This window comes from Fringilla coelebs (genome assembly GCF_963513975.1).
Source record: "Fringilla coelebs genome assembly, chromosome: 11".
In the NCBI taxonomy this organism is placed as follows: Eukaryota; Metazoa; Chordata; class Aves; order Passeriformes; family Fringillidae; genus Fringilla; species Fringilla coelebs.
Genome location: NC_140037.1, coordinates 20,926,642 through 20,947,295, shown reverse-complemented (window position 1 = coordinate 20,947,295; position 20,654 = coordinate 20,926,642). Strand labels below are relative to the sequence as shown.

Genomic DNA, 20,654 nt, shown 5'->3' with positions numbered 1-20,654 from the left:
ATTTAGGAGTCTAATTTCTGAATATGGAAATTAAGTTGCTTCTGCAAAGAATATTCTGTTGACAGTAATACTGAGGAGTAAATATTTCTTTTTGTGCAGTTCCCTGTTGGAGGTGTTTCATAGTCATTTTCATGTACTTAAAATATAAAAGCTTTTTTTATAAACTTTAGCATTCCTGACAACATAGAAAGGAAAAAAGTTTTTAAAATCTTATACACATCGCTCACTGCTGCAGTTTATAAATAACAAATACAATTTTGTAACAAACCTGGACCATTCAAACATTTAAACAATTTTACTGGATTTTACATATTAGGCATAACAAAGTAATTCACTTCTGCAAAGTTTTCTGATTTTTGAGATAGCAGGAAGACACTTCTGTGCTGTAATGGTGAGATGGCTCAGGGATAAATATTGTCTGTAAGGGAGGGCTGCTGAGGTGTGTGCAGTCTGTACTGTCCTGGAAATGTTTCTTGACTTCTGAGACTCCACTCAGTTCAGTTTCATGATAATTTACAGTCCTCAGGGCAACTTCACAACAACCACACATGCTCCAGCCCTGCCAATGTTGACAGGAACTTCCTAGAAAGGAAAGGGAAAAAGGAAAAGAAAAAGAAAAAGGAGGAAACATTTTTAGTAGCACCCTATAGATAGGACAAGAAATTACTTTCAGTTTAATAGGAAAGCAATTTGTTTATTCAAACTGATGTAATGCTAAAAAAATTAGGTTTAACTAAGGTGCGAAGACACAGTTTGGGCTTTTTGGCAAAATTCAGTTACAAGTGTTTAGCCTGGGGCTGTCCCCCTGACGTGTTCAAAGGCCTTTACATCCAGTGCTCCAAAACCAGGGACTGTGTGGCTGCAAAAGGATCCTGGCAGTGCAGGGATTTCCTCTTGGTCTCAGTGGGGAGGGCCATAAATATAAAAGTCTGGAGGTGCCTCCAGAAGAGGGCATGGCTGACAAACACTCCAGATCTACCAACACTGAACTTGACTACTTAAATCCCAAAGTGATTTGTCTAAGCTGGTTCCCTTGCCCATGCATTTCCTCCACCCCTCAGTGTGAAAAGCTTTACGTGGTTATTTTACAGAAGAGGGAACTGACATTTTATTGAAGCCCACCTCCAGTATTATGCAGTCCTACCTACATCCGTGTCGCTTTTCCCCAAACCGCCGACAATTCCGTGGCTATTTGGACAGAATCATTCCTAGCTGCAGGAAGAGCCCCTGCCCTTTCTGAAGCACCCCCTGGGTTCCCACTTACCTCTGTCCACTCGTTGTTCTGAGCATCGTAGGACTCCACGGTGTCCAGGTAGGAGTGGCCGTCGTAGCCCCCCACGGCGTAGAGCCGGTCGCCCAGGGGACAGATCCCCACCGCGTCCCGCGGCACGCTCAGAGGGGCCACCGTGGTCCAAGCATCGGTTTTGGGGTCATACCTAGCAAGTGTGGGGATCAAATATTCAGAAAAGTGCGTGGTGGAGACAGGTTTCAGCTTTAAAGTGCTGATATTTGCGTGTTTTGTCCTGTGTTGCTTTTCTGAATAACTGAGATGTTATTCAATACTGTATTTGCTGGGAGTGCCCCGGTGAAGCCAGGAATGATGCATCTGACTCCATGTTCAATTTATTACTTCATTATACTATAATATTTAAAGAATACTGCACTAAACTGTACTAAAGAATACAGAAAGGATGCTTACTGAATGCTAAAAAGATAATGATGAAAGCTCCTGACTCTTTCCAGAGTCTCTGCACAGCTTGGCCCCAGTTGGCCAAAGACTCAAAACAACTCACAGCAGAATCCAATGAGACAATCCCCTGTGGGTTAACAGCCTCCAAACACATTCCACACAGGAGAAGCAAATGAGATAAGAATTGTTTTCCTTTTTTTCTGAGGCCTCTCAGCTTCCCAGGAGGAAAATCCTGGGCGAAGGGATTTTTTCAGAGAATGTGATGCCACAATTCAGTTTTTGGTTTAGCCACTAGAGGGGCCTTCAAGCACACAGAAAATGCTCCTGGTTTCACTTTTTGATTACAGTCTCTTCATTTCAATTACATTAAGACATCAATACAGTTTAAACACAAATGTGACCTGAGGGTATGATAGCTTGGGCCACCAGTTGACTCAGCAAAGTTAATTTCAATATTTTCTCATTTTCTTCCTCCATAAAGCTTTTGGTTTTCTGTTTATTATCAGAATTAATGTTTTCAGAGAAGTTTACTACAAAAGAAGTTAAATATCTTTTGTAGTAGCTCTAAGTTTCTCACAAGAAATGCGTGGCAGCATCTTACATTAATATTAATTTTAGTTCTGATTTATTCCAATATAAATTGCAGTGAATTGCAGGAAATTCCTGCTTTACCCCATGAAACTGGGAACAGAATTTGGCTGTTGTTGCTCACAACGGGGTTTAACACCTGCTCAGTTTTCCTTTCTTTTCCCCAAATGACAAGACTTTGTGATATTTCTTATATTTCTGCTACTTTTATCAGTGTCAGTCAAATTACCAGAAGAACAACTGAAAAGTATTTCATTCCTACAGCACATGGCACAAGCAGCCTAAACCTGAGTTCTGGCATTTGAGAAATAGCAAGGTCACGTGTTTAACTTGTCTCAGTACTTCAGTTCCTTTTTCCTGGCTCTTGGGTAGCTCAGGCAGAAGGAAGGAATTTGCTGCTGAGGTTTGATTCTTCTGTTATCACAAAAGTATTGGAAATCAGTCATTCCCGCTCAAAATATTATTTCAAAAATGTGGGATGTGTCTTAAAAACACAAGATTCCAACTGTGGAGAGAATGTATTCTAGAATCCCTTCCCGGAATGTAGACAGAAAAGGAAAAAAAAAAATCAAAATAATTTCCTACCTCTCCACGCAGTCGGACAGGCGGGAGCAGTGGTTGGAGGCAGGAGCGTCGTGGCCTCCCACGGCGTACAGAAACCCGTTGTAGGTGGCCACACCAACGCCACCCCTCCTCTTGGACATGGAGGCACACAGGCTCCACTTGTTTGTGTGAGGATCAAAACACTCCATGGATTTCAGGCAGGAGCTCCCGTCTCGCCCACCGACAGCGTACAGCCTGGGACAGCAACCCACAAGCAGGAAAACAATTTCAGCCTTTATTCTCCCACAAATAAGAATTTTATCTGGCTGACTTCATTCAGAACTCTTTAAAATTGTCATTACTGGCTGCGCTCTGGCACTTCCTTTGCTCAAAGGCAAGCATGTTAGATGTTTGCCGTCTAACAGAAAGCCATGGTAGATGAAGTTACGTTCTTCACTTACAGTGGAAATGTTCAAGCAGCCACTTATGAAAATTAAGCTTAAAAATTTCAAGTCAGGTTCTCTAAATGTGAGCCAATAGAAAGAGCTGAACTGAAAGATGCTGCATATGTTTGCAACATATGGTGGCATTCCCTGGGACAGGGTTACAGATTTTGACATATTATCACACTAAAAGTTTTTCCTGTGCAGTTAACTTTAATAACTTGAATAGATATCAAAAACATATATAAAACACATAGTAAACATATTTTCCTCTGAGTCTGTATTTAAGAAAATCTGCTGGACAGAAAGGACCACCTTGTGTCATCTTGTCTGTTCAGCCCAAAGGCATTATGCAAACAGAGATTTAAACAGCTGATGTCAGAGCAACTTTTAGAAATAAATTGTGGCAATCCCTGTTAAAAAACATTGGGGCAACTTTTAGGAATAAATTGCAGTAATCTGCACTAAAACTGTCAGAGGGCTGTGGCTTTTTGTCCATGAATTTTCCAAAGCCTGAACTTGTTTCTGGTCTCAAGCTGACTTGGATGCTGCTGGACTAGGATGGAATGTAATTGAAGATGTGTCCAAGTGTTGAGTGTGCTGGTTTTTCTGCTCCCTTTCAGACCTTTGTTATTGTTTTCTGCCATGAAATTGAATTTATTTAGTGCATCTTATTAGAGACCTAGGGAAACGTGGAACTTGCCCAGAGTAAACCAGATCAGCTGAATTTTCCTTTAGAAGTGCCTGTTTTATTCCAGAGACTTAAAAAGCTTACAGACTTCTCTGGTGCATATTTGAACTAGAAGATTCTTCCATTCACCATTAGAATAATAAAAAATCCCCAGCTGTCTCTCTCCTGATGTTTGTTCACTTGATAAAACTGAGTTTGGTTGTGCAGTTTGTTGTCTGATCCATACAAAACTTGAAGCTTTGAATTATTTTCTTTTCACATCATGCCATTGATACAGCCTGCTTGTTTACACAGCTTTCACAGGGCAAGGAAATCTCTGTATATACAAAGTGATTGGTTGGGATCCTTTGTTTTCCACAACATGTCTACAAACACGATGGCGTTTCCCATTCTCTAAGGAAAAGACCAAATATAGCATTACTGACTGATGTTTTCAATGGACCATTTATTGGTCCAGAAGTGCTGCTCCACAGATATGCAAAGGCTTTTCTGGTGGGGTTAAACAGGAAAAAATATGGTGTGGTTTAGGGAAACAGGAAAAGGAGAAGCATTCTCTTGGTTGGAGCGCAGCAGTAGCACTGAGTGATGGACATTTGATCTCCTGGGATGCCAGAAATTACATCACCAGACTAACAGACATGATTTAAGCCCTGCTGGAGACAGTTTGTATCAGCAATGATTGAGAACAGAGTCAGGATCGGGCTGATTTCCTCTTTGACAAAGTGGTTTCCTGCATGTTGTTGCTGTGGAAGGCACCAGGAGGAGTTTCTGGTGGAGTTTCTGCTGAGAACATTTCCTCTGAGGTACAGCAGGGACCTGGAGAGGCACTTCTGCCTCTCCTGGGCTTCTGAGCTACAACTTTAATCCTGCCTGCAATATGAATGCAAACCCCCAGCTTGCATTTACAAATATCCCTTTGCTGACATTTCCGTTTCTGCTTTTTGTCCTTCTCTTTTTTGGGAATTTACAAAGAGATCAGGGAAGCCAGTGGCAAAGGTTCCAGGTAAATGCAGTTGTCTGTATGTACCTGAGTGTTCCCAGCCCCTGCAGACTGCTAAGAGCTCATTTAACAGGGTTAAATAAGAAATGTTGGCTCAAACTGTATTCTCCATAACCTGAGGCTTTTTACAAGGTTTTTGTAAGATCCACAGTTGTCTGTTCCCATGTAAAAAGGCTTGAGTGGCTTTAGTATCTTAGCAGAATGTTATATTAACACTTGATTTTGTGTATTTAAGCAAGCGATGGAGGGCAGAGCAAATCTGGATAGGATAAGATTCATAAGAGGCTGTTTATTCCATACCTAATAAAAAAACTCATCTTCTTTTCATTAAACACAATACATCTTTTTAAAAATTGGCTGTGAATTTGTATGACAAAGAAAAGACTTTGTTTCTGTACACATTAAGTCTATTCAGACACAATGATTTTAAAGTGTAAACATAAACTTGGAATATGGTTTTAAGTAGCTGATTTTATATCCCCATATGTTATATTCTAGGTAAAGTCCTGATGTGCATGTAATAACATTTTCACATTGCTATCATTTAAAAGGGCTGAAATATTTTTAAAACCTGACTGCAAGCCTGCAACCAATTCAGCACAGAGCAGAGGAAAGGCTTTCCTTTCTCATTTCTACGCATTGCATCTTTCTCTTTGTTTCCTCGAGGTCATTAATAACCAAAAGCCTGAAAATAAAATTCAAGGAGCTGCATTTGCAGGGAAGGAAGCAAATGAAATCCCAGAGAGGGGTTTTCCTGTTCCATACTTGCTGTTGAGGGCTGCCACCCCCACGGTGCTCCTCGGGGTGGACATGCTGGCCACGTAATTCCACTGCCGCGCCTGCGGGTCCCAGCGCTCCACCGTGTTCAGGTAGCTCCAGCCATCGTGGCCACCAACTGCATACATTGGTCCTTCAAGCATTGCCACTCCTTGAGAGACAGAATTAGGGACAAATTATCTCCTGGTTTCAGCGACCAGTGGCGAATTCGTTTCGTGCGCTAATTCCCTATATGCAGATAAGCAATTTCGGCTGGTATTAAATGATCTGAAAGCTGCCTTTTCATTTTGAGGAATAAATAGAGATAAACAAGCACTTCACATACAGTGCTCTTCTAAATAACCATTATCTTTTGCCAAAAGATTAGAGGAAAGCTGCTTTAGTTCTGGTGTTCTCTTCTTGGACTTTTATCTCTTTCTCTTCTGGTGACCTTGCTCTGAAACAAATTTGAGCCCCTAACTGGGGAACGATGTTGTTCTCCTACAAAAAGGCAAAACTCGAGTCAGGCAATGAAAAATATGCCCAAACCAACAACCTCTCCTAATTCAGAGCCAGCTGAAGCTCTGTAGTGCTGCCAGCACAAAGCCAGGGTGGGTGGGAAGCTGGCTGTCCTTACCAGCTAAAGCACCAAACATTTTAATGCCTCTTGGAGAAGACTGGCTCCCATCTGCTGCCCTTGGGGCACAGGAGAGCCAGCTTGGCTCTCACTGCAAAGCTCAGGCTGGACAAAGCCTGGCCCATTGTGCTTCTCCAGAGAAGGGCTTTGGTGCCTTCCCTTTGGGAGCTGCTGCTGCTCTTTGCTCCCTTTGTTAGGTGAGGCAAAATGCTTCAATCCAGCTGCTTAAAAGTTTTCTAAATCTGTCTTTCAGGCCTAAATATACGTGGCCTGATTTCTTCAAAAGCACCAACTGCACAGAATCTCCCTGGAGGTGATGGGGACTGTAAGTGTGAGGCAGCTTTGCAAACCAGGCACAGACTGAAGCCAAACTTTGGGCACTCCAATTTATGGCTGTGACCTACTTGTTGGGGGAGAATTATGCCCCTGCAGTCAGGAATTATAAAGATTTCAATGCTAATTATTTCATCTGTTTGGTCTTCTTCCCCTTTGCCACCTACAAGTATTTGGTTTCATAAATTTTGTGCTCTAGCTGTAAGAACCCTCCACGACCCTTTCTCTGTCAAGCAGTGGAGAAGGTAGCATGGGCCACAATGGTTTGCCAAATAATTCTAGCTCAATCTTCCTCTATCATCCATAAAAATAAAAATATTCCATGACATTTGAACTTACTGATGATTTCAAGCAATGCCTGTTTCTGTGACTTAAGAGAAGCTGGCCTTTTCATAAGGCCTGGGATATATAAATTCAGAAATCATCATCTTCCCTCTGTTGCAGTCTACTCATCTGTAAACTTAGCCTTATTTTTATCATTCTGGAAATAAATTCTAGATTTCATATTCATATTATTCCTTCATTGTGGATAATATTAAGGATTATTTTGCAGTAAAAAAAACAACAAAAACATAGATACTAAGCCACAGCAGAGCTTTGTAAAACTTCATTAGAGCTGGTGAAGTTGTGCTTATTTCCATGCACTGTTTTCTTCAGTGTGGGTGATGCCCTGATCTGAGTTAGAGAGGTGGTTGATACCTCTGGGCTTAATTCAAAATTTATTTTAAAAAATAATAAAATCGGGTTGTTACTGTATTGTAAATGCATCCCTTGACCATTAAATCACGTGAAAAGTTGATTCTTTTCACTATAGTTTATACTTTGGAATTTCCTACCAGCAAAATTAACTCCGGAACGCCAGTTGGGTGGATACTAATAAAATCATCAAATCAAGGCAATGGGCAAATCCCTCTTTGAAGAGCATCCTCTACAGATATTCCTGCGTGTCTCTGCATGCTGTGAGAAATTTTCTCAGCAGCGCTGGAGTGGATCAAACCCCTCTGTGTGTGCTGGGAGGTCTGCAGAGGCAGAGCCCCTCTTACCCAGGCCGTGCCTGTGCGTGGACATGGGGGGCATCACGGTCCAGGCCTTGGTGACGGGGTTGAAGCACTCGACGATGTTGGAGGTTTTGAGCCCGTCCCTGCCCCCCACGATGTAGAGCTTGTTGTCAATCACCGCCACCCCAAACTGCAGCCGCCGCCCGTTCATGGTCCCAATCTGGATCCAGCTGTTGGTCCTCAGGTCGTATTTCTCAATTGTGGTGGTGCCTGTGACAAACAGAGACAGCCGTGCAGGGAGCGGCGCCCAGCCACCAGCAGCCAGCTCAAAACGTGAGTAAGTTACAAAATATTGAAATTTTGCGTGTGATGTTGTGCTGTGGACTTCAGCTCTCGTGAACCCAGTGAGAAAGCTGCATTAATTGCATGCATGGTTGACAAGTCTAGGAGAATATACTGGTGGCAAGAAATGGAGAATTAAACTGTGGCAGTGTGCCATTCACATTCTCTGAAAAAATTCCTTCACCCAGGGTTTTTCTCCTGGGAAGCTGAAAGGCAGCGAGGGAGGCCTCACAGAAAAGGAGAACAACTCTTATCTCATTTGCTTCTCCTGTGTTGAGCTGGTGTGGAATGTGTTTGGAGATTGTTCACCCACAGGTGATTGTTTCATTGCAATCTGCTCTGAGTTGTTTTCACTCTTTGGCCAGTCAGGGCCAAGCTGTGTCAGGGCTCTGGAGAGAGTCACGAATTTTCATTATTATCACTTTAACATTCAGTTGTACCTTTTCTATATTCTTTAGTATAGTATAGTATAGTATAGTATAGTATAGTATAGTATAGTATAGTATAGTATAGTATAGTATTCTTTAATATAATATAGTATAATAAAGTAATAAATTGGCCCTCTGAGAACGTGGAGTCCTCCTCATCATTCCTGCCTTCGTCAGGGGTGCCCGAGGATTTACAATATGGCAATTTTTGTAGCACTGCAAATTTTGGAGGTGAGTTAAATTTGTTGCTTAAATACTATGAGAATAGGGGGTTTGTGGGAACAACCTACCCTTTAACCACGTTTGTGCCTGAAGCATTAGTGATATTAAAACCAGACTCCGTGGATCTGTCTGCAGAACTGGACAAGCATCTTCTGGAACCCTGTGGGTATTTTCCCTTTTAGGGTGGTCAGGCAGGAGGCAGGGCTGTGTGTGAGAGCACACCTGGTTCCTGCAGGTATCTTCCCTGAGGCTCACCTGTGCAGCAGCCCTGCAGCAGCTCCTTGGCTGCTCTAACACACCAGCCACATTTTCCATTTCTTTCAGGTCACTGCACCTGCAGTAGCATTTTACTGAAACCCTTCCTAAGGCAGGAGCTCTGTGCCTCTCAGCCTGACACTTGTGCACACCCTGGCTCCCATCACCACTCAGGAGCCATAAGTGCTCCTCTGAGAGCTGCTGAGCACAGCCAGGCCACGGCTCAGTAAGATCCCAGGCAGAATTGCCACTGCACCCTGGAGATCAAATTCAGCTCAGTCAAAGGCAACCAGATGAGGAAAACAGAGCTGATTTCTTGTTCCTTGACTGGGATTTGAGACCAGACAAGTGGTGTTCTGGAGATAACAACAGGCAGTTTGTGGCTATGAAATTACTTTGACAACAGGAAAACAGCCATGCAATAAAGCAGAAAAGAAAGGTAGGATTTGGTTTAGAGATCTGTTAGAGATCACCTGATGTACTCCAGAAATTCTGTGAAATAAGAGTTTATCTCATGCTGTCCTTTCTCTTATCTATACCTTTTTTAACATGCATAGGTTGGGAAAGAAGCTACCAGCTCCATCTGCAATAAAAGAGAGAAATTCTGCTTTCTCCCCTTTATTCAGAGCAGCTGGGTTGCTTTGCCTGTTCTTTCCATCTTGTTATTCTGTTTGCTGCTCTTTGCTTTGATTCTTTCTCATTTATTCTATTCTAATGCACGAGTGCCCCAAAGTTCTCCACTTCAAAGGAAATCTCTCACACTAACTAAAACACAGGGAAAATGCAGTCAGGTTTGAGTGTGTTCAGCCATACCCTGTGGGCTGTAATTTTTACGGAGGCTCGAAGATTTGAAAGTCACAAAACCTAACGTGGTTTAGGCACATTCCCATTTTTCAACATTCCAGCCCAAAAGCACCTCTTTGATCTTCTTTTGATCACTGGAATTTGAGATTTGTCTTGGTATCCCACCTGAGATAAGCACAAAGGCAAAGTTGCCTGGTGTCTGTCTCCATCACAGGCAGTGTGTTATTGCCAGGGGTGGGAGATATTCCCTTCTCAGAGCTGTTCCTCCAGAGCATCCTGGTCTCTTCCTGCTGCTCCTTTATCTCCCAATCCAGCCCAGGCTCCAAATCTGAGTCAGAGCTGTGGAGGACAGCAGGAGGAGCAGAAGTGCTGTCCTTCTTACCCATCAAAAGGCAAAAGTTCAAACAATTGGCTTCACTCCAAGGTAAGAAGTAAGAGAGGCAGCAAGAGGAAGTGCAGATGTTGACTGAAATAACCCTTTCTTTGCACAACCTTTGCTAGGAAAAAAAGATTGGAAAATTATATTCTTATTTTAGGGGAGGATACTTTAAAGATCACCTGGTTGTCTGATATAATTCATAAATACTCAGTATCGCTAATGAATCTACTTAATTGCACCAGATTAACTCCAATTTGCTAAATTGTGCTAGGAATGAGTGTTTTCATGTGGTGCTGGGGATGAATGTGTGTTCTGCACTTGATTTGATTGCACAGAGATAGGAAGGTAACTCTGCAAGGTCTCTCATGTGGGGAAAAATCAGTCGTCAGCAGCTTTTTGTAAACCATGAAATGGATTATCTTCTTTGTGATTCTATTAAAAGTGAACTCACACAGCTAAAAGTAATTCTGTGCTGCAAGTCGCTAGACTTTAAACTAATTAGAGTTCTCTGGCTCCAAGCTGTGGGTTTGAAGTTGAGGTTCCTGCAGAAAATGATTTAATATTCTGCCTCCTAAATAGAATAGTGCAATGTTTAAAGCTGTAACCTGATTGCAGTTGTGGAAATCAAATAATAGAAACTGGAATATATTTGTAATAATTAACTTTTGACTACAAACCTGAAAAAAAAAAAACACCTTGTGTTTGAAGTCCTGAAGAAAAGCTGTGTTCATGAAAAATACAAATCTTTCCACCTGAAATGTTCTGATAAGGATTTATAAGCGTTAGGTAAGAGCTCTCCCTTGTTCAGTGATGCTTTTTGGTGTCATTTTTCTGCTTCTCTGAAATCTTACCTTTCTTGCTTTGTCAGAATACAGACTACAAGGTTCAATTTTAAACAAATCCTGAAACATTTTGAATATTTACTTTTCCTTCAGATTTCTAAATTCAACTATTTTTTGCAAAAATTCATATTAAGTTTAATTTTAAAAATCACCATATGACTCAAACTTCTTTAGCCTGCCCCTAAATATAAGTGTATTGTTTGCAAATATGATTCTTGCAAGAAGAAAGCACTTCTAACACACGGGATTCTGTTCTGTAATTTGCTTTTTCTTCTTTTTCATCCCTAAATTTACATTTTCCTATGGGAAATATTTAACTAAATGTCATCTATTCCCTGGGTGTCTGTAACACAGTGAATTAAGCCAATCCATTTAACTTGTGGGCTTACCTTTAGTGGCATCCATGCCTCCCACAGCATAGAGGGCACCCACTGTGGATTTTCTGGGCTTGGTCCGAGGGCTCTGCATCATGGAGCGTCTCTCTGGCAGCAGGTGGTACTTCATGGCCTCCATCAGAAGTTTCTGACACTCAAGGTCATCTGCAAACATTGGGCTGTTTTCTAGATCTGCCAGGAGCTAGGAAATGGGGGGGGAAAGCATCTTGATATACAGCAAAATCATTAAAATTGCATGTACTTGAATAATTAAAGTATTTGTAGTTACAAATGCTCATTTTGAGCTCACCACTCCCTTGTGCTTTGCTGGGAACTCTGCTTTAATGCAAGCAAAACTGTATAAAGGTGGAGGGGAAAAGTCTATGAGTGTGAAGGCTTTGATTAATTTTTTCCTACCTCTTTCTTTTAACTTTTGAAAAATATTCAAATCAGAAATTTGTAGTGCTGCACTCTCCATACAAAACTCCTTATGTGAGTAAATAAATCTACCACAGATACTGGACATCTCTGTGAGTATTAGAAGATACTAAATATATTTAAAACAAGGTGTGTATGGTACTTGTTTATGTTATTCAAGGCAGAATATTTGCAGCATCAGTCAGGCAGATTCATAAAGTGTCCCGACTGACAGGCTCAATATTCTATATGCAGTTTTAAGGAAATATGAAGATTCCTCCATGACACAGACACAGCAGTGTCACCTTTCTGTAAAACAGAATGTCCAGCTCTGGAACTTGATGGATGAATTGTCTCTTCAGAATTAAGGGACAAGTAATGCCCCAGCTCAGAACTGTCAGCAATAATTTAGGCCCTTTTGTATTTGTCTGCTTTTTATGGCAATAAAGAAAGAAGCATTGTGGCTTATCTCTCCTGCAGTTTGATAAATCTAAGGAAATATCTTTGCATGTTATCTAAATTGCTGTGCTGTTAGAGGAGAGCTATTACAACCCAGCATTGGAACACTTGGCTTTTGGAATAGACTGGCGTTTTTTAGAGGTTATTCTGAGCCTGGTAATCACACTGGCACCGGGGGATTTCTTTCCATCTGTGTTTAAAAACAATGAAGATATATACTATATCATTTTAAAAATTAAAATATATATACTATATCATTTAAAAATTAAAATATATATACTATATAAAAAAAAATTTAAAAATATTGGCATTTTTTAAAGCTTAAAATTTAAAAAAATACCAATAATCTCCAGTCCCAACCAGAACCTTTCCACAAATCTCTCCTCTCTGCCTGCAGGATGCTCAAGATGTGCATTCCAGCTGGCAGAGCTCCCTGTTAACCCTTCATGTTCCCACCTGGGGGGGCAGGAGGGGCAGTCTGATGTAGGAGAGGAGCATGCCCAGGTGCTGCTGGCGGGTTTGCAGGTCGTGCCTCACCCACATCATCAGGGCCTGGAAAATTGCCTCCTCGTCCGGCACGTTGATGTCGTCGCTAGACAAGAGCTTGGCAATTTCATTAGCTGGGAGCAAAAGAAATTCCTGGTTTTTTATTACTTCTATGAAGTGCTCCTAAAAATGAAAGGAGATTTCAATGCACTGGTGATTTTCACAGGTAGAAACAGTTTTTTTCTTAGATAATGTAGGTTTTGTGAATATTTCATTCAGGGAAGTGATGTGGATGTTCTAAAGACTGCTGAATGTCCTTCTGCCATTTAAGGGAGATCTTGGTAGGGATTTTTTGGTAGATGTTTTTAGGGAGATTTTGGTTGTTTTTTGCCACCCTACTCTTGCAGAACTGAGGAATAATGCACATCTTCACATGACCATGAGATGTCTTTGTCCTGGCTTAGGGATTTGCCACTGGCACTTTTGTTCATCAGTGTGATCTTAGCACTGTGGCTTGACAGAAATACTATTTGAAAAGAAAATGTGCATTTTAGAAGTGCCAAGTGGGCACTCAAATGAAATGCGTCCCTTCTGTTGCAGATTCAAAGGGTTTGAGCCAAATAAACCAAAACCTCCCAATCCTTTTGCAGCGAGCTGTGCCAGCTGTTGGCTGTGTGACTCTGCTCTTAGGGCAAGAAAATCCAGCAATGGAAATCCAGCTCGCTTTTCTAACAGAGCTGTTTGGGCAATACAAAGTTGGATAAATCCCAGTGAAGGCTTCTCAGCCTTAGAGCTACTGCTGTGATCAAACTCCACCACTCCAGAAGTGACCACATGTGTTAAATACCTAGAGTCTCTCACACAATTAATTTTCATTTAAAAAAATTGTACATTTGAGTTACAACAATATCAGAGTTGATATCAATATATAGGAAATAAATTTATATATTGTCTCATTCCCTATCAAATTCCAAAGGAAAAAAGAAATTTGCTGGAGAGAGAGAGGGGGTTATGTTACTTGCAAAGAGATGCATGTAGGAATTCATGACTGCATCTGAAATATAATTTCTATTTCTGTACCTAGAATTAATATATCTTCTTTAGGAACCAGATTGAAATAGGGCAGTTGAAGAAAATTTTACTAACTGATATTTTATTGTTTGTTTTCAGCAGTTTCTTCACTTTCTGTAACTCTTTTCAAGTGTAGCCAGGATGCAAATACAGAAGTATCAGTGATTAAAGGAGATGTCAACTTTGGTCTGTTATGTATATCCTGCTTTAATATTTGTGACATTCAGAAACAGGGACAGGAAGGCCAGTCCACTTCTAGTCACAAATATAGCCCAAGTTGTTTATCAGAACAAGCTCTATCTGCACGAGAAGATACCAGGCAGGAAATTGTTAATACTCTGCCTCTGTGGCCAAAACCTCGCAGGGGAAGGTCCCCATTGTGTCTGGTTTTACTGAATGGATCTGGTGTTTACAGCACATCTGAAAATGGACTGGGCTCTGGGTTTACAGGACAATTTTCCAGCCTTTCCCCTAAGTTCCACGTTTTCACCAGCATGAAACAAACCCGAGTGTTTTACTTATCCCCCTCCACAATGTTTAGGTGTTTATTCATTGTGATGATCTCCTGCTCTCCAAGGGTTTTTGTAAAATCACTGCCAGGGTTTCAGACAGGTTTTTTTTTACTTCAGAGGTGCAAGTTTCCTCTTGTCTTTCTAAGCTGCCAGTAGCAAACAGGGTGGGTGGGTTTGTGGTCCTGGTCCTGTTTCATGGCAGCATTTTCAGTCTGCTCCATGCAAGAACAGGAGGTGGTTCTAGAGGTGGTAGAAGCTGTTTTCAAGGAAAACAATATAAAACTTATGCCCAGTGCTGCTGAGTGTCACAGAGTCACCATGATCCTTCATTTTAGGAAGTTTTTAATGACTCAACTCTCAAATCTGTGACATGTGGTTTCAAAAAAAAAAAATAATTAAGGATTAACTCCTGGAAAAGACTGGAGGATTCAGTGGTTAAGAAAACTATAAACAGAAATTATTGCCATAATCTCTTTGTTGTTTATTGTCTCATCATCTCTTACTGTCATAAAATCCTAAATCCAACCATATGATTTTATTTCAGTTTTGCAGAAATCTGAACCATAATTTTAACCCCACGTTCTCGCACTGGTGGGAGGAAAGAGGCAACAGTAGAGGGGGATTTCCTGAATTTGGATGAGTACAAAAAGGTTTGGAGCAGCAAGGACAACACTATTTTATACAGGCTGGCTATCTATCTGTCTATCTATCTATCTATCTATCTATCTATCTATCTATCTATCTATCTATCCTAAATGCCCCATTTCAAACTTTGCAATGTAAAGGGGATGTAATTGCTGCTAAACAAAGCATTCATTGCTGTGACAGGGAGGAGCACGAGCAGTGCCCTCATCTGCTCATGCCACTCTCACCTCCTTCAAAAGGTGGACAGACACAATGCCCTGCTGGAGAGTTCTCAGCATTATGAATCCTCTGAACTGGTTCTGACATCCTCCCCTAATTTTCCAAGCAGAAAGCTGCCATGGGTCTCCTAACAAGAAGTTCTTTTTATATCTGTTTAGCTGTAGCAGTTGCCATTCTTTCTGTGTGTTTTAAGCTGTGATAGCACATCTTGTTGCCCTGAATATTTATCCCTCAATTTGGTTTCATAGCAAGTTATCTCACTTCTCTGTTTCCCATGCTCTGAATATTCATTTCTTGCTTTGAGCCAGAGGAGGATTATGTTCTAGTCAGGGGCGTGCTTCTTTTTTAGCATTCCAAATCTTCCCAATACATTCTTTATTTTGACTCTTTTTACGGGTGTCTCACCTTAAAATCAGCTTTAGAACTTTCTTTGTGTGGAATCAAAGGTACAAGGATGGCCCATTGCTGTTTGTCCCTAGACACGAGCCCTGTTCCATTTTTTGGCAGGAGCAAATTTAAATTCACTGAGGCTGCCTTTCTACAGGGCCAAACTCTGAAGTGGGGAAGAACAGAAGTGAGCATTTCTGTGAGTAATTGTGGCTGCAAAGCTGTCAGCTGTTCACCTTACCATGGTGTAGGTGTGGGCCACCTTCAGGAGCTCGGAACAGCCCTGGGCATCCCCGAAGGAGCGGATCCCCAGGCAGTTGGAGGGGTGCAGCTGCTTCATGAGGAAATTGCAGCACACCTCAATGACCTGGGAGAGCTGCAGGAGGCAGGCAGCAGCCAGCAAACTCTCTATGGTGTCTTCTTTTAACTCCAGGATACCTGGGCAGTTTTCATTTAGGGAAAAAAAAAAAAAAAAAAAAAGAAATTAAGTAATTTCCTTTATATTTTCTTCATTATTTAAAACCTTGTCGCTTTTTGGCTTTTCTCTGAGATGTCCTGTGGTTCAAAGATCCATTTTCCTTCCTTGCTGAAAGATTCTTTAAACAGATATTTTAACTTACAGGATTTGGTGGATTTTGAATACAATGATTGGGACATTTTTACTGGAACATTAACAGCTTTCGATCTGATATGGATGGTAAAAAAAAAAAAAAAACACTAAAAAGAAAATTGTGATTAGGGAAAAAACCTTTCCCAAAACAAGACTGAGTAACCTGGTCTTGTGGCAGGGGTCAGAGATGGGTGTTTTTTTAAACTCCCTTCCAACCTAGAGTATGAAAATTCATAAATTAATGAAAAAAAAGGTGTATAAATTTCTATAAACAGATCTTTAGTATGAAAGTTCATATATTAATGAAAAAAAACGTGTATAAATTTGAAGAAATTTGTATACTAATGAAAATGTATACTGTATACTAATGAAAAAAATGTAAAAATTTCTATAAATAGAACTTTAGTAAGAAATTTGTATATTAATGAACAAAAATAGATATAAATTTTCTATAAATAGAAGTTTAGTAAAAAATTTGTATATGAATGAGCAAAAATATGTAAAAATTTCTATAAACAGAACTTTAGTATGAAAATTCATATATTGATGAACAAAAATAGATATAAATTTCTATAAACTGAACTTTAGTATGAAAATTCATATATTGATGAACAAAAATAGATATAGCTTTCCATAAGCAGGACTTTAGTATGAAAATTCATGCATTAATGAGCAGAAATAGATGTCAGTTTCGGGAGCAGCTCTGGGGCAGGGTTACCTGTGTAGGCGTAGCGCACCAGAGCCTTCAGCGCCTCGGGATCCACTCCCTCCATCTTGATCTCCTCCTGCTTTGCTTCCCTCACATCGTTGGTGAACATGGCAGCAAAGTAATCAGAGACTGCACTGAGAACCAGCCTGCAGGGGAGGCAGGGTTAGCAGAGATGCCTCAGGGTTGGCTTTCCTATTTTTCAGATTCTGTGCTGCTTTAGTGTGTGGGTCTGAGCTTCACATCAGGGGATGGTGAGCTCTGTGCACAGAGCAGGGAGACAAAACAATTCCTGCTCCAGCTGGGCACCAAGGACAAATGACCCAAATCTCAGCCCAGCAGCACAAACAATGGTGGAATGAAGAGAGAAAAACAAGCAGGGTGGGACTTTGTAACCTAAACCTATAATTGGACAATTAACTCCAATATGCAAAAGGGACCAAAACTTATAAAAGGTTCAGACCTCATGACTGGTCGTGCATTTTGGGACCATTTTGGTTCCTCCTGGGGTGCAGCCCTGGCTGGACTCCTGTCCTGCCCAAGGTGCATCCATTGAGGCCCTTTAATAAATCCCTCCTTTATTCTTTAGCTCCATCTAGCCTCTGTTCTAGAGCAGCCTTCACAAGGCATCAGCAGGACAGCAAATTACCTCATCATCTCAGCACCAGGCAGAAAATCCAGCTTTGTTATGTTATGAATTGTGCGTGTAACAGAAACAATTAGCATAGCAGTCAAATCTTGCAGCAGTGAGCAGCGAAGTTAAAAGAATAATTAGCAATCTAATTTTCTCCCAGAGTGCTTATCTGGGCAGATTTTCTTCACTGATCTTGCTGTAGTTTGACAGCAGCAAGAAGAGAAGGTGGACGGCGCCAGCGGTTTGCATTTGAGTCTCATTGTGTTCAGAATAACAGAGATGAAACGTCACTCACATGATTAGCCGGATTCCTAATTAGAGTGACTCTCCATTCACAGCCAACCAGGCTGCCCATGAATTGGGGCAGATTTTTGGGAGTTGGAGGCAGAAAGGGTGGTACCTGTGTGCGGGGATCCTTTGGTCGCCGGCGATGAGGAGCACGTCGCAGAGCTGCTGCTGCTGCAGGTAACTCTCCATCTTGCGGAAGGTTTGCTCCGCGTGGTTCGAGGACTGGAAATACTCATCAGAGCCAGTGGTGCTCATCCCCAGAGAGCTGCTGGTGCTGGACAGCCTGCCAGGGATGGGCACAGAGTTAAAACTCCGTCGTGAACGCTCACGACGTTGAATTTTACTCAAAAGACAGCACTGAAGTTTTTACAAGTCCCACGGTCCTGGTCTTACCGTGCCTTCTTCCCGCTTTTTCTCTTTGCTATCTGGAAGTTTTTATTCACAAACCTGCACATAAACTGCACTTTACCAGAGCTGTGGTAGTAGGGGATGCTTTCCCCTAGTAGTAGGGTGTGCAGTACTTGTCTGCCTCCATCAGTGTGAGTGGATTGCACAGCAGTGATGTGCTAAATGCACTCACAAACAGAATCCTTAAAATACCCCTATTTTCCTGTGATACTGACAGCTAAAATGCCTCTTGGCATGAAATATTGGGTATTACATCTTTAGGTCTTGTTTCTGATTTCTGCTTGCTTTGTCCATTCAATTACTTGAGTCAGTAGGAATGAATCTGAGGACAATTTAATGAGCACCATGTAATTCTAGAGAAATTTCCAAATTAAAAGCTCATGGAACCTGGACATGGCCTTTAGCATCTGAATGCAAATAATGGAGACAAATTAATTTCTCTGCCTTTCACAGAAATGTACAATATAAATATATTCCTCCCACTGCAGAACTCTGTTAGCATTTCCAGTTATAGGAAACCCACATTGTTTTTCCAAAACATCATTCCTTACAGCCTTTAAATATGGATTTTGATGTAGATTGAAACACCTTCCTGACACTTCCTTAGAAAAATTTTTATTTTTCTATTCATCTTTTTTTAGTAAATAATAATGCATTTGTTGATACAAATGTATATCATATAGCTTTAAAATGCTGCAATTTAACAGTACTTTAGCTAAAGATTATTTGGAAAAACATTTTCTCCATTTAATATCAAATTTTTTTAGATTATACAGCACCTAAATGTTTTTTTAAATTTCTAAACCCAACTGGGAAATAATGACAGCTGTTGACTAAATTTCCTGGTTGTCTTTGATATTGCTAATGCAAATTCATAAATGATTAGGAGAGATAAGGTCTCTTCACAAAATTAGCATATCAAATTTAGCAGAATGTTGGATTACATCCACAATTTAACATCTAGTTCAGAAAACAGAGAAATAAAAAAGGGTAAGTCGGGTTGAATTGGTAGTATCAGAAAATAGAGATGTTAGATCATTCATTTTCAAAGATCATACCTCATTATATAGCTCACAGAAGTCAAGGGAAATAATTAAAAACCAAATTATAATGTAATGTTGAGTTGAGCCACAGCAGTTTTCCATCCCCTCAGCAAGATGTTTCTGTCTTTATTACAACTTCAAATCCATTTTAGCTTGGCTTAGTTTGGTTTTAAAGAAAAAGGGGAAAACCAAGTTCACCTCTAATGTGTTTCCTTTGTCATTTTTGACTTACAAAAATGAATTTGTCTCAGTGTGTTTAATGACTCCACTTTCTTATTTGTTTTCTTTCAATGCTCCATAGACAATGACAAAGCTGCAAAATTGGATTATATGCTCATTAGTTTTGTATCAGCTGCTGGGTGCCAAATTCATACTCTGGAATGTTTTGTTATTTACCTCTTAAGCATCCTTTAACGTTTTTCAGAAAATTATTTTTAAAAAAAAATTTTTTTTTCAGATTCAATATATGCACTCTGTGTTGTATCTCAGTACATTGCACTTAGCCTTGATCTTTGCAGAAAAAACTTCAGATAATACTCAGCCATCCCAATTGTAAATAGACAATACTGGTTGTGTGAAATAAATAACTCCCCATAGCATGTATTTATTTGTGGTTAGAGAATCATTTCCAAGGGAGTGAAAGTCTAATTATTTCATTTAGTCATGGCTACTTTCTTCAGAAGTTTAGTGGAGTCACATTTAACTACACCATAAATACCACTAATATAATTAATTATTTCAAAGGCAAAGGCCTTCAGAGACTGAAAAATACTGGAAGCAAAAGCAATTTCTCCATTAAAATTAATAATATAATTTCTGGTATATCTTCAGCAGCTGATTCGAAATGGTGGATATATAATGGAGGGGGAAAATTAAATTCAAAGATAAATATTTATATGCTTTCCTTAATGTCTGACTGTCAGACTCAAATATTGACCTTCAGAGTGTAGTACTGGGTAATGATGCACTAAAGTCAGAGATCAAAATATCCTCAAGGAAGGAGCCAGGAAAAGCCCCCTGGAGTCTGGTGTGGAATTCTGCCAGAGGATGCTGAGGGTGTAGCACAGATAAAGATTTATTCCTATAAAATGTGCACAAGTTTGGACCAACAAAAGCTGAGTGTTCAGGAATAAAGGTTTCCAAAAGTGCATTAGTCAGGGAGGAAAAAATCGGTGATTTGGTCAGAAGAATCAGGAACCCAAATTGTTTCATGTTATCTTCGTGCTGGTGTTCACTGGGATGAGGGGCTGTAATTAGAATTCTTAATAATGGCCTAAAATGTGGATTAGCCTGGAGAGATAAATCTGTATTTAAATTATTCTGAAGTCACTGAGTTGTATGAATTTCATTTCAGGTAGAGAACCAAGTGAAATCATTCCAGAGTTTTCCAGTGAGGATTTGTGAAGGATACTCAAAATATGGTGCATTTTAAAAGAGGCATGGA

General features: G+C 40.5%; 1 protein-coding gene across 1 annotated transcript in view; it reads right to left on the bottom strand.

The window, feature by feature from the left end:
• Positions 1-323: 323 nt before the first annotated feature.
• The window catches only part of KLHL4 (kelch like family member 4), a 36,169-nt gene continuing 15,838 nt past the window's right edge, over positions 324-20,654 (bottom strand). The window contains exons 2-11 of the mRNA XM_084213008.1: positions 17,872-18,042; positions 16,850-16,986; positions 15,763-15,959; positions 12,658-12,870; positions 11,341-11,527; positions 7,725-7,949; positions 5,721-5,883; positions 2,864-3,076; positions 1,265-1,436; positions 324-582 (exon numbers count right to left, since the gene is read on the bottom strand). Of these exons, the coding sequence (XP_084069134.1) occupies positions 523-582; positions 1,265-1,436; positions 2,864-3,076; positions 5,721-5,883; positions 7,725-7,949; positions 11,341-11,527; positions 12,658-12,870; positions 15,763-15,959; positions 16,850-16,986; positions 17,872-18,042 (1,738 nt within the window). The 3' untranslated portion in view covers positions 324-522. The remainder of the gene's footprint in view (positions 583-1,264; positions 1,437-2,863; positions 3,077-5,720; positions 5,884-7,724; positions 7,950-11,340; positions 11,528-12,657; positions 12,871-15,762; positions 15,960-16,849; positions 16,987-17,871; positions 18,043-20,654) is intronic.